Raw genomic sequence first — 15,001 nt, forward strand, 5'->3', positions numbered from 1 at the left:
TTTATTTAACTGTCGAGGGAAAAGGATGCAGTCGGAATATTTTTAAACTGTGCTGAAATGATCTGTAGTGTTATTTTGTGCAAATGTTTTTTTATTTGAAAATAAAGTGCTAGAATGCTCAACGTGTCATTTCCACTCATTTCTCACTTCTGGCGTCATCAAACAGGGATAGAAGAGGCGAGTACCTAGGAGCCTTAATATTGCTGCAACAAAATTATTCTATTATCCTACGAAATTGTAGGTTCTTCTAACCATATAAGTGTAGAACGTCATCAGTTGAATGACGTCATCAAACAAGGATAGAAGAGACGAGTAAGGAGCCTTAAAACTATGTGTTGGAAGAACTAAAAGTCCAGTATAAAGATGTAAACGATTTATACATAAAAATATTTTTATTTATTAATTATATAATATATTGAATACAGTTTTAAAGACAAAAAGTGTGTTTTTCTAAATTAAGGTACATTTATACCTATTCGCATAAAATATATAAATTACCATCGCTCATCATGTGAACATTTTGCGGAACATAAGAGAATAAATCTTGTAGCCTAATAAATCTCCAAACAGATTTCTTAATTACTTCAAATGCACAGTAATGCCTGTTAACAGTTTTGGTATGAAATTCTGTACATATAAATGATATTTGGCGCATATTATTAATAGTCATGTAATGAATTTCGCCATAAATAATAGTATTATCTTTCATATACATAGCTATAGCCATATCTTTGTAATAAGTAATGCCATTCACTTTTAACCAAGTGTCGAGTACATATTCGTATTGGATGTTACATGGAAGTGTATTTTTGAAATCAAGATAATCAGGCAGATCAGTTAATTCTTGACGTAGTGTAGGCCCTAAACTTAATCGGTCAGAAAATCCTTTTTTACTAAGAAATCTGTGTGACAGAATAAGTTGATGTTTTAGTGCCAAAGTGTACGGGCAATTTCTGCGGGATCTTATTGCCTTCGCATTCTCCTTGAATTGCTTGTGCTTTGCTTCGAAACGAAAACAAGATAAATGTTTGAGTGGTCCTAATCTTCTCAATAATCGGGGATAATGTACGATGAAATGATGTTTAGGTTTTAGTGGCTCCGCAAAAACTTCCATATACAGCGAATGATGTTCCGATATTAAAGTTTCAAGGAGTTGAATTGTTGCAGAGGTAAATGATGAATTCATTACGATATTTATAATTTGTCGCAATACGAGGAAAACTTCCCAAACGCTATTATTTACGGGCACCAGATCGCCGATCAGAATACCAAGATGTTCAACTAAAAAAACCATTTCTGACGCTGAAATGATTAGATTTTCTGCAGTAAGAGCGTTGCTAGATATTGAGATTGGTATGTTTTTTCCAAAGTTTCGACCACAATCAAAATGCTGCAAGCGGGCATTAAAAATTTCAAGGGAAAAAAAATGTTCTCTATTTATAAAAATATTCAAGATTTTACCCATTTCATATCTACATATTCCTTCGAAAAAATCATGCATAGGATCAAGACTTGCATTTAGTATAACATGAAATTTCGGGATTTCATTAAAAACGCATTTACTTTTCACTCCCGTAGAGCAGTTTTCACAGTCTTTCAGATAATTTTGTTCAGTCCGTAGCATTTGAGTATTTTCTTTCACTTGTTTTCGGCTCTCAATTTTGTTCGCTGTACATATTCTACACACATTTTGTGCGTTAAAGCTTGTTGTGAAGCCACAAATCTCATTCATACCTAGATTATCACCAATAATTGCTAACAGAGAAAAATAAATCGTTCGTTGCTGACCATCCACATTTACAATTAACCCATGTTTCTCGAGATCTGTTATTTGATCGATAATATTACGAAATATTTTCATGTTACCGGCGGTCTTGTGATCTTTCGTATAGTGAAGTTGAGCAAGAAATATATTTTCCAACATACTACTAAATTCATATGGGATACATCCTAATGAAAAATAAACGGCACCGAGTTTTCGTATATTAGCATGTGAACCGAGAGGATTATTGATCTCAACATCGTCAAAATAAAATATCAATGGAAGTACGGTTTTTTCCTCAAATTGAGATTCAATGTTCTGCCATAATTCACCTTGAAAATTTGAAATTAATGATTCACTAGATTTGCATTCTTTAATATGTTGTAAAATTGAAGATAAAACGTTTGGTATTTCTAAAAATTTTGTTAGGACCTTTTTTATCGATATCACTTGGATTTCTATGTTTGAAATAACAGCTTTGCGTTTTCCCCCGATAAAGCGAGAACTTATCGATGCATGAATTTTGAGCGACTGTGGTTTTATCAAAGTATTTGCGTTTTCAAAATATTTTAAACTGTGATGTTCGGATTTAAAATTATCAAAACCGTGTTGCAATATTGTTAACATCTTGGTGAGATCTGAAAGGGCCTGTTTATAATCTTCAGAATTACACTTTTGCTTCAAAATCGGTATAAGAGTTAAATCATACAAATTCTTCAATTTATCAATCAAAGTAGAAACAAACGATCGTGTGAGACTCAACTCCGAGTAAAGTTGTGAAACGAATGATAAGATTTCTGTTTGTACTATATATTCAAAAGCTTCGATATTGAAAATTGCAGGCTCGTGAAATGAACATTCCGGTTGTTGAGATTGAATAATTGTATTCGAGGGCACAAGGTTAGGACAACTCAAACTTTCCAATTCTGCAAGTTCTGAAAAATTATTTTCAGGATTTCTATTTAGACCGATTCGTGGTTTATTGCCAAACGACCTAAAATGCCTTGAAAAAAAGTGTCTTTTATACGAATAAAAACTGTTAAAACTTCTTGTACATTTTTCATGGGGACAGTAGCAGGCTGATAATATTAAAGTTTTATGGCGCAATTTTACGTGTTTAGTAAGACAAGTTTCGGAAAAAAGTTTCGTTTCGCAAAATGGGCACGGAATCATTTTTGGTACTATCTTTTTGAACGAAAAGGTTGTAACGGAACAATAAGAAAGAAAACTTTTTTTGCACGGAGGCTTTTTTTACAGTATCTTTAAAAAAAACTAAACATTGAAACAAAACCACACAAAATAAAAATTTTTTGTTGCAGACTGTCGAGAATTATTTTATCAACTATGATAAATCCAAACAATAAGAAACCAAACTTTTTTTCACAGGATCTTTTTAGTATTATTCTAATAAACTAAAAATTAGAACGAAACAATAAACAATTTGTTTTGATTAAAAAATGAAATAAAATAATGGAAAAATTGTTTGCATCTGTGATTACGTGTTTTTATCTTTAAATGACATTATATCGCTTATTGTTTCCATTATATTCGGAGTCATTTTATCCAAACTATTTTCATAGCCATATAAAATTCTTTGAAATAATAACCATATGTGAGCGCTTTCTATCGGGTATTCAAGGTCAAAGACTTGAAAAATTTTGAAGCACAAATCTATAGCTTTTAGGACTGACAATACCTTGTACAAGGTGTCATCAACTGATATAAAAATATCAGAAATATCCGTGTTAGATGGGCCGACAACGATGATGAAAGGCTGCAATGTAATCCCTAGATTTGTGGCTGCTTGTCTCTTTTCTTCTTGTATTTTCGTGATGTCTGCTATTAACTGCAAAAAATTGTACTATATAGAGGCCAGTAATTGTATACTTGAATGTGATGAATATTAATTATCATGATACTTACAGTAGTTGAAATAATTAGGCTATCTTTACATTCAGGTATCGATGGTTTCCACTGATTTTTTTTCACACGGAATCGGTTTTTAGGTGGAAGTAGATGTGGGAGAAGTCTCAGTTGCGCAACAACTTTTGCATCTGTTTGATGAAATGACATTAATTACACAAGGTAAATACGTTGTATATTTATTTAGAGGCAAATATACTTACTGTCGGTCAATTTCTCGTCGTATTGAATCAACTCTACAAAAGCTTTCGCAGCGTCATCGTCTTTTTTTGGTGGCCGAACAGCTAAAACTTTTGTAAAAAAAGTTGTCCAACTTTCCAATGTTAATTCTCGCGTTGATAATTTTAGACATGAGTAATCCTCTTCAATTAATGTATATGCATTTGGATGTTTAAGAATAGGCCAGCTTTCAAAAATTTGAGACAATTTCAAATTGCGGTTTTGATTTTATACTTTTTCGTCGATATTCAGCCGTCAACTTCCAATTTGTAACAACAATTTCCCATGGCATTGAATGACTTTGCAGCCATGCTTTAGCTTCTAGAATAGCGTCTGTAAGATGATACAGAAATTAGGATGTAAACATTCGATTAATTTAATAAGTAGAATGTAATTTTGAGTTTATACATATGTATATTTAAAAAATATATAACTACAGGCTACCTTCATCGGAGGATGAGTCCGGACTATCGGTTCTACGGTCGTCTGGTGATTTCCACTCATGAATGAGTTTCAAGGCACGTGTTTTGTTCCGATATTTGTCCACTAATTTTCCACGTGAAATTAGAGATTTTCCAATTCGCGATATTTTTTTCGAAATTGGTGGAATGTAGTATGTGCTTGTATCTTCGGTAGGAAAAAGTTTTACTATTTCCTCTGCTAAGTATAGAAAATCAGCATTTTTCAAACTAAAAATATAAAATAAACAAAAATGAACCTATATATTATGCATACATTATATATGAACATATGTTGATATATTACGGAAATACATGTTATAAAAAAATGTAAAATGAAATTACTGGATGGTTTCATTTAGTAATTCTGTCAGAATGATGTCGACAATTAGCATTCTAGATTGTCGCGACAAAGACTTGTGTTTTTGATAAGATTTTACAATCGCCTTTCCTTGGATGTTCGTGCATAGAATTTCTTTGACATTGATAGTTTTTGTTCTTAAGGCATATGTCAATTTTCCCGCAAAAGTGTTGTGTCTCTTTAAATTATAAGCGTCCTCAGATGAACTTTGTGATAGATTTTCTGCCATTTCAGATCTTGCTTCAGATACTTCTGTACTCGAATCCGAAACCTGGTCAATATAGTACAAGATAAATATTGCTCAAGAATAAAAGTAATTTCTCAAAATCGGAAGGATTTGATTCTCGATACCCATGTATATTAGAATGTGTTTAAAAAAGTTATTTTTTTAATTCTTATAATGGAAAAAGTTAGTTTTAGGCATCAAAAGATCTTCCTAAAATTTTATCTTTCTATCTCGATTTTTCAAATAGCACATGTAGGAGTCCCATTTTTTATTTAATTAACACGAGAAAAACAATTTTTATGTATGACACCGCGCACATAGGTGAAGATTCCACGCACACAAACTAAAGGTGCGATTTCATTGACGCTAGAAACCAGCGGCAGCGTCAAGAAAATGTAGTGGGGGAAGAGGTTCAGACCGTCTCAACTTTTTAGCGTACCGCAAAATTCAACAGAACTTCTTCCCCCACTACATTTTCTTGACGCTGCCGCTGGTTTCTAGCGACAATGAAATCGCACCTTATGAACGTCTGCCCAATATCGACTCTGGAAACGAACAGCAACCGTTACGGCCCACAGGCCGCTCACTTCCGCCAGGATCGCCGGTACATAGGGCGATCCTGGTATTTCTACAAGTCATATCAAATTTAACCATTGCAAAATTTGCACAAGCAAAAATCAAATTTTTTTTAAACACCTTCAAGAACGCCTGTTACAGCTAAATTTGATGAAATTAAAATAGAGAACAGGACCCCCTCCCACTCCGCTAATATAATATTTAAAAAATTGAGCTAGAGAGATAAAATTTTTAAAAGACTTTTTCCATATGTGGTAAAAGCAAAAAAAATTATTTGTCTTTTCCAAGAATACCAAGATAAAAATTGTTTTTTTTTGGCACACAATGTATATGTATAATATGTGCACTAACATGAGGCATTTTCTCTGTCTTAAATTCCGTCGTCCATTTCTTCAAGAATTCCATTCTTATTCCAATTTGAGGTATCATTTCTTTGATAAGTTCTGGGGTAAGTTCAGGCAAATTTGCGTCAGTAATTGCATTTTCTAAAAATTGGAAACGTATGTAATTCCATCGCCTCAAAGATTTAAAGAAAACTACACTCAGAAAAAAAATTGTTTCATCCAACTAAATATTTAGTCCGAAACGTTCAACTAAACATATTACTATGATCAAACATAATATTGTTTCCAAACCTCATAATTTGTTATTATTGTAAACAAATGCGGTTTTGGAAACAATATTTTGTTTTATCGTAGTAATATATTTAGTTGAACGTATCGAACTAAATATTTAGTTGGATGAAACAATTTTTTTAGTGGTACAATAAATAAAATAAAAATTTAGTTGACAGAATCAAATGTTTATTTGATTGCAAGATAGTTTCGTTAAGATAAGTAAGTTTTTTTATTGTTGACAAAGTATTTTATTTTTCAACTTTTCCCTTCAACAAATTGTCTGAGAATACGCACGCAGAGAGAATCATAATGTCGAAAATATATTTTACTGCAATGCTCGCGCGATGTTTACTACAACAATGGAAGATAAAAGTATTTATTCATATTTTTATAATTAAATAGTAAAGGTAATAAGAGAATAAGGGTAAATTCTTTCTACGACTTTTAAAACACAAGCTTAAAGTCGCTATAAACCATCGCGAGACTTATATACGCACGTCCGTACCGGCATCAGTTTATGTACTTTATCAATTTATTTGATATCTCAATCTGACAAGAAAGTGGTGCTTGCACTATACGTCATACTATGTATTCAAACGTATTTTTTCATACATATATTCATACATATTTTTTGACATATACGTATAAATATTTTATACAAAGAAGAAAACATCTGAGAAAAAATTGGTTAAAAAAACGCAAAATGTGTTTTCCATCCGACTAAAATATTTAGTCCGATACGTTTAACTAAACATTAGTTGAATTAACTAATTCTTAATGAATGAAATAAAAGATCTACAGTTACAATTTTCAAAGTCTGTTACATTTCGCGTAGGGTTAACAAACAGATAACGTTTTGAACAAACATTACATATAAAAACAGTGCTGAATAATTAAATAAAAGTTATACATACCTTCCAATATTTTTATGATGTTTGATTCCACGGAATCTTCCATCCCCCATGAATGAATAATGTTTGTCATCTTTCTATCACTTCACACAATTTATCACAATAATAAAGAAACGACGTGTTTCTCTTGCGACCACTCGCAACGATTAGAAATCGTAAATTCTAGCAACAGTAGACACTGCGTAGACAGCAAGCGCCTGCAAGATCCTGCAATACGCACACAACTATGAAGCGCCGCGTCCGTGTAAGCTCGGCGCGGCTTCGGCTGACAATCGACTATCGTGGGAGCGGAGGGGGATTTTCTGTCTCGCTGTTACCAAGCCATAGTTTCCGCGGTAATCAAAATTTAACAAAATTCAAATGGTTAAGCTGCAATTTCGTTTAGTTGAAGGAAACATATCAAGTAGTTGACGTTACACGACAATGATGTGATATTTATAATCATGCTCTTTAGTCGTTTGAGAAAAATAATATTTATTTCCGCGAAACTTCCGCGAGGAATTTCGAGACGTGAGAAACGCTGATTGGCTCCAAATCGTCGAGCGGCCAGACTATTGGTCGCAGTACGAGCGATCACGCGATGTACACCTGTAGTCCGGGCGCGAGCGAAAACACCAAAAAACCCGGGGGGAAGGCAAATAAACGCGTTTTGGAGCAAATCGAGCGTTCTCGAATATTCCCAACGCTCGCTTTTACTTTTCGAGCGTTAGATTCTCAACACATATCATGCAAGTAGTTAACGTTACATGACAATGATGTGATATTTATAATCAATGATATTTATAATCATGCTCTTTAGTCGTTTATTGAGAAAAATAATATTTATTTTCAACTAAATATCATGTACCAATCAACTAAGTTTTTATTTAGCCTAATAAACAATTAATTTATTTGATTTCTTATCGCGCTTGGTTTATCCATCAAAGTTTCCGCAGTAATTAAATGTTAACAAAATTCAAACGGTTGAGCTGCAGTTTCGTTTAGTTGAAGGAAACATATAAAATAGTTGATGTTATACAATAATAATGTGATATTTAATCATGCTCTTTAGTTTTTTATTAAGAAAAATAATATTTATTTTTAACTAAACTATGTATCAATCAACTAAATTTTTATTTAGCCTACAAATTTTAATAAACAATTAATTTACTTAATTTTTTATCGCGCTTGGTTCATCCATCAAAAAGTTTCCGCAATAATCAAAATTCAAACGATTGAGTTGCAGTTTCGTTTAGTTGAAGGAAACATATAAAATAGTTGACGTTATACGATAATGATGTGATATTTGATCATGCTCTTAAGTTGTTTATTAAGAAAAATAATACTTATTTTTAACTAAATTATGTATCAATCAACTAAGTTTTTATTTAGCCTAGATATTTGAACAAACAATTAATTTCTTTAATTTTTTATCGCGCTTAGTTTATCCATCAAAAAGTTTTTGAAAATGTACAAAACTTTTTGTTACTTTAAAAAATTAAAATTAACACAAAAATTTTGTCGTGTCAAACTGAACCGTTCCATTGAAAATACACAATATTTATCAATCCTTACGGTATCATTTAGTCAGTTTGATACTTGGTATTTAAACACATATATTACCTAGGTAACTAAATGTCATGCAAAAACAAATAAATGCTAATAGTATTTTGAACAAAATAATTGGATTGAATTGGTTTAGTTAATTCTTGATTATGGTTGACATGAATGAACTATATCTCTTTTAGTGCAACATTATCATTGTTGAATCAACCATTGGATCGACCAACCATACAAATTTAGTCCGTTCTACCAATTTTTTTTCTCAGTGTATTTACTTTCATAAAGTACGTTTATATAAATGGTAAAAAAATGAATGGATATAAGATAATTAAATTTTTTTCCCAATATAATTCATCCTTTCGTAAATAACAAGATGCACTACGTATGATAGAATAAAGATTTTACGACTTTTGTGAAAGATTTGTGGTGAATTTGAGAACAGTAATTCTCATCCTCAGTGATAATCGGTCGAAGTTTTACCCGGTAAATGCTGCATAGCTAATATGGCGCAACTCGCTACATTCTGGCAAGTCATATTTATGACTGCAAGTAATTTCCACGAACTGCAATTACAACTTCCAAGTTTGAACGTTGAAATATGTAGTCTTATGAGGTACTATGGCCATATTGGAAATATAATAGAATTAGTAACATCGCGCGAGCTCGCATCGATCATAATGCGCGGCGAAAAATTAAAAACACGTCAAACATGTAATTGTGAGCCTCGATATCGGAATGAGCTCGCTGACGTGCTATTTTAGCAAATTTGCAAGAGATTATAAAGTAATATCAATGTAAAAATTGACGCAGAGATGATTTATATTTTATACGTGATTAAAATTGAACGAAGTCGCTGCAGCATCTCATTATATTAATTGGAGAAGTTTCAACGAAGCCAAACAAGTCAAAAGAGCTCTTACAGATAAATTTGATAATTCGGTAGATAAATTTGAATCGATAAATTATTGCTTTAATTATTTTCTCCATAAGTGATTTCTTACATACTTGATGGTTTATAATCGGCAAGAAAGGGAAAGAAAATTTTTTGTATAGCTTTATCTTTGCGTAAATTGATGCGAAATGCAACATGCGTCGAGGAAGTTATTCGAGCATAATGAGGCTGAAGGAAAAATACAACGCTCGCGAATGTTGTCAGTAATATTTTACAATACGCGGGGAATATCTTTTATTTCCGTTTTCCATAGCCGTGCGACATCCTACTTTTCAAACCCTTTTTACCATCTGAAAGGTATCTAGTTAGCTCGTTGCATCGTTGCGCAAACATTCTGTTTGTAAAAAAAGAAACTGCCTGAAAACTCGGAGAAAAAAGACCGCTCGAATTCGCTCGAGAGTAAAGTTAGTTAATGGTAAAACGAACTCGTTTACGGAATTATAGGTAGCCGGTTCTTTATAGGCGTGGAAAAAGAAATAGTACTAAAAAGTAAACGAATAAAGTGCAAGAATTATAGATCGAACGATGAATAGCGTTTACTGTGCGTTTTACGAGACAGATAATTGATAGCCCGTGTTGATAATAATTTTAATTCATTCGTAGATATTAATACAAATTAGGTAGGTGTCAATGCGATTGAACTGTATTTATTTCAATGACAAATTCATAATATTGCATGTTAGTTTTAGTTTCGTATTAGAAACAATAATGTAATTAACTCAACGTACTTATTTTGAGACAAATAATTGTTTATTTTAATTAAACTAGTTGATTCTAGATTATTAATTCTCTGGAAAGAATTTCTTCTTGGCGATCTTTTAATAAAAACCGTTACTTTAAGAGATCTCAATCCATCGTGAAATTTTTAAGCGCAAAGAAATTTGCAAATGGTAAATAATTTCCTTTGAACTCTCATGAATTCCAAAAAAATACATCATTATCCCGATTTGTATAAAACATAAAAGATTATTATGCTATTTACCAGGTACATTATTTATAATATAAAGGGGAGTACATGGGATATACTTCTCGAGAGAAATAAAAAAGTTGCGCAAATTTTATTCGCCAAAGTAATCCGCGTAAATTTAAAATTGCTTTCTGCCGCGTTCTTCGCTTCTTATCGCATCATACCTGCATTCTATCAAAGCGAATTTCTCCCATCCCATCCCCTCTGCCGGGATTGCTTAATCTCCGATTTATCCTGACACAGGAGTAACAAATTTGCCATGCCTGGCAATAACATTGTCGATGCTGGTGATTCCGAAGAAAGGAGCCCAAATCGAATTTTTCGTTGAAACCGGATATACAACGGTAGAAGCGGCAGTGCGGAGATGTCTTTCCGGACTTGAGAGTCTCGGGTTTCTCTATACGGAAGTCCGAAGAGTGGCTTTCGACGAAGGGATAAAACTTTCGCGACGTCGATTTCGAGGAACCGAAGAGGGACAGGCTCGTTAAACCCGGATCAGTTCTCCGCTCTTATGCCATGCATCCTCCTTTCCCTCACCCAAGTTTGTCCGGTCTTTTATTAATGCGAAACCACTGAGTTTCCGCTTTAGACTTTTCATCCCCGTTTCCAATTCCCTTTCCCCAGCTATCAGAGAAGTTTAGAGTACGTGACGAACGTCTCGAAATTGTGAAATGCAGCAAATATTCTGGTCAATAAGTTATCAGATCCCGATAAACTATGCGCAATGCAGATACAGTCTGAAGGAACCTTTATGTAAAACGAATGTGCTTAATTACATGTCAACGTAACATGACATGCTAATGCGCCAACGTAAAATCAAATGACTCAATATAAAATCAACTTTTAATATCACAAAGTTTACTTCATTACTGTATCCAAGAAAAGTCCGGCAAAATTCATTATATTGGATGACGCGTTGATTCAAACAATATTTAGCTTGAGACTGGAATTGTCTGAAAACAACACGTAGATCCTTTCTCTTAATGAAGACAGGCGGAATATCAAGGACAATGGCGCACAATCACAAGCGAATCAGAGGGCAGCGACCGGATTTCAGCTAATTAAGCTCAGTAGCGTCAAGCCGTGCCGATAATCGGATAAAACTAGAGTGCCGAAGCGCGCGCCGATCGTTTTAAAGCTAGTTTTTCGCGCAGAGAGATCTGTCATTGCGTAAAAAAAACTACGTAATTCGCGGATTGCCGAGCGGACAGCTGCGATTTAATCGGTACGGTTGCCACCGGAAGCGCGCCGGAGAGACACTGGAAAATGTAGCGGAACAAGGCTGATGGTCGCTTGGTCAAATGTAAAAATAGAGCTGCGTGACTTTAACGAGCACCAGGAATACATGTCAACACGGGCGCGTTACGAGCGCGAGCTCGCACATCGCGTCGTATCGGAAATGACTGATGTATTTATTTTTTCGTACATTAACACACCTCTAACACTCCTTCCTCAAAACAATGTAATATTTCGTAATACGACATCTGCACTTCAGGCGTCATAGACTCGATCTGTCGAGACGCGGCGAGGTGATCTCCTTTTCGAAAATGTTTTACCGGATGTTTTTTAAATTAAAAAAATCTATTTTTGCTCGAGAACTAAAGCTCGAAGATTAAATGTAAAACTAATTCATTTTCAATGATATATCGTTATAGATATAACTGATCTATAATAGCTGTCCTATAGAGATAAAAATATTTATACGATATTATGACATTCAACAAAGAGAATGCACGTGCATACAGACCGCAGGTTATTTTCTTTCGGCTAGGTCCACATGTTTATTCTTTCTCGCAACGAAAAACATATCGTCCTTCCTGGTTGATAAATTGAAAACATACAGAATACATACGTTATGAAACGTAATTCCGACGTGCAGCACAGTAATTGGCACGCGCTGACGCAGTTTGCGTCAGTTTCGCAGGGGAAAACGCAGACAGAGAGGACAGAGGGGGATATAGGTTTGCACGTTTTGCTTCACGTCTATTTTCGTTCGGCATGCTCGCGTAACCACCCGTTTTAATCGCGCAGCCATTAATAGACACCGCGTACATACGTACGTACGCCACAAGTGCTTCGAGTCGATCAGCTGAGCCAGATTTTACCTTGCGAAAGACCGCGGTCACATTTTCAAACGTCACACCGTTCCTCCAATCAGTTTTTACTATCGATGGCCTCAACACAAAAATACCGAAACTCGTAACGGCTGATCAGTGCTTACGCTCTGTTTAAACATCAATTTCGACGTTGTATGCAAAAGCAGAAGATTAAAAAAGTAAAAGAGTATTTGTATTTTAGAAGATACTTTCTCGCAGTTAAAATTTTTTTTGAGATACGTGGTAATTATTTGTTTCTTTGCGCGTATCTATTTTCATTAAATTAGAATACCTATTACATGGACTGTAAAAATATAAAAATTAAAAAACATGGCAGTAAAATGTTTAGAAATAACACTTACGTTAAATTTTCTTTAGTATTTAATGATTACGGTTGTCTAGTACAATATTTTTCCTCACCGTGTACTCTGTTCGAAAGGAGATTTGATGCGGCAAGAGACGCTCGTCCGCGATGCCATAATCGAATCAATGCTTAGATAGAAGAGGGAAGCGACGCTAAGTTAGATTGGCGGAGTTACGCGCATCGAATTTGAATTGCTGCCGCGAGTCGGTAAATTTGATCGAGACGATCGATCGGCCGCACGACTCTTGTCGAGCAATGCGATGAGTGTTACTTTGAGCGCTCCCACACTATATAACAGATTTACAATTATCGAAGAGGAATCCATTAGCGTAGCCGTACAGCGTAGTTATCAGACTGTCACGGAATTACTTTCGGATTAGTCTGACGCGCGCGCGGAATTACACGAGGCTTCGTAATCCCATGGCGTATCCAGACTATCCGGACATTAGATAGATAGTACGATCCTATTGGCTCTTTAATTAAGTTTATACGCGCAAGGAAAATTACATCGCCGTTAAGAGACGCCGAATTAAGCCAATAAAAGAAAAAGTTATTCTCTTTATCTCTATTTGTGCAAAACTAATAATAATGATAATCTTATTATTTCGTTTTGCAAAATAGTTGTGTTTTACTGTAAATTATTCTTGACCTTGGACCTTGTTTTAATTCTTCCGCATACTGCATATACGGATAAATACTGTAATGTACGTAAATAGCGATATGTGTAGCACAACATTCTACAACATTATTTACAAGACACTTGTAAAGTTCGTAAGACCCGAGTCAGAAGATATGAAAAAGAAGCATGAATCAACGGTGACTTTAACAGCGCGAGTCTCGCTCCATCGGAGCAACGTAGCAGCTCGAGATCCATAAGGAGACGAGCAGAATTCGGTATTAGCCGTGCGGCAGCAAGCTTTTTGTGTCGGGGGCTAATGGCGTCTGGCGTACATAAGCCGTAACCATCGATGAGAATAATCTCGTCTGAACCACCCCATCGTCCTCTTTACTCGTCCACGAACCGCGTGCACGCCAAGCAAGAGGGAAAGAAGTGCCCTGTAGAAAATCCAAGATTAGTCGGAGGCTATAGAATGAGAAACGCACGTTTCTCACACGAGAGAAACAGATGAATCGGTTCCATCATCACATTTACCCCGATAAAGAGTATTTTCAAAATACGTCTCTATAAGGCTTAACTTTTCGCGGGTATCACATTATACCCTCGTTCCAAATAGTTTTATAACATTAATGCGTATAGAGTCGAAAATCGAGTGCATATCAGCGATACTAAAAAACATATATAGAGAGAAAGATACAGCGAGGAAGAAAGGGGAAAAAATATGTCCTTTGTCGACGATCAAATTTCTCATGAATATACATTAAATATCGCGGCTATAGTCATGTCGATTACCTACAAACGAATAATTATGCGAAGATATAGAAATTCGTCGCGGTCATTGAAAGGTGGTGGAAGATTACTCGTGATTCATTGTTATAGATATTCTGCATTTTGCTTTTGCTTATATTCGCTGTATCTCACTTTATTTATTCTTATTTTGAATATTACACGGAAATTGGTTGCAATAAAAGCGATCGGCGCATAACGCTTTCAAATAGTTTTACAACATTTCGATCGAGCCAATTTATCTTCTATATGCAAAACCACTGGCGGCGGTATTCTGCTACCGCGCGACGCGAGTCGATAGGGTTAATCAACTTTTCCCTGACGCTATTAACAGGATGGTGTTACTGTTACGATAACGGACGATAATCCGTCTGTACATTAGCTTCGTTAACGGGAACGATAGCTCCGCCTGCTGGTCCCCAATCGTCGATCAATCGGCGCTGAAAAATAAACGGTCCGTCGCGCGCACATCGATAATCACGTCAATTACAATGACAGCGAATTCGATGTGCAGCCTGTCATCGTATACAGATTTCCCACATTTAATGAACATATTAACGCGATCCTTTCCTCTTTCTCTATCTCTGTCTCTCTCTCTCTCTCTCTCTCTCTCTCTCTCTCT

The 15,001-nt window shown here is 34.9% G+C and overlaps 2 protein-coding genes across 9 annotated transcripts in view; both read right to left on the bottom strand.

The window, feature by feature from the left end:
• Positions 1-15,001, bottom strand: part of LOC112463238 (cysteine-rich motor neuron 1 protein) — a 256,209-nt gene that overhangs the window by 115,092 nt on the left and 126,116 nt on the right. The gene's annotated exons all lie outside the window — the stretch shown is intronic.
• On the bottom strand, positions 4,638-8,088 carry LOC112463240. Its single transcript, XM_025029506.1, has 3 exons — positions 7,057-8,088; positions 5,877-6,010; positions 4,638-4,994 (listed from the first exon to the last, which is right to left on the bottom strand). The coding sequence occupies exons 1-3, from the start codon at positions 7,124-7,126 to the stop codon at positions 4,704-4,706; spliced, it is 495 nt and encodes a 164-aa protein (XP_024885274.1). The 5' UTR covers positions 7,127-8,088; the 3' UTR covers positions 4,638-4,703.

Source organism: Temnothorax curvispinosus, unplaced genomic scaffold (genome assembly GCF_003070985.1).
Source record: "Temnothorax curvispinosus isolate PA1 unplaced genomic scaffold, ASM307098v1 QBEX01013129.1, whole genome shotgun sequence".
NCBI lineage: Eukaryota > Metazoa > Arthropoda > Insecta > Hymenoptera > Formicidae > Temnothorax > Temnothorax curvispinosus.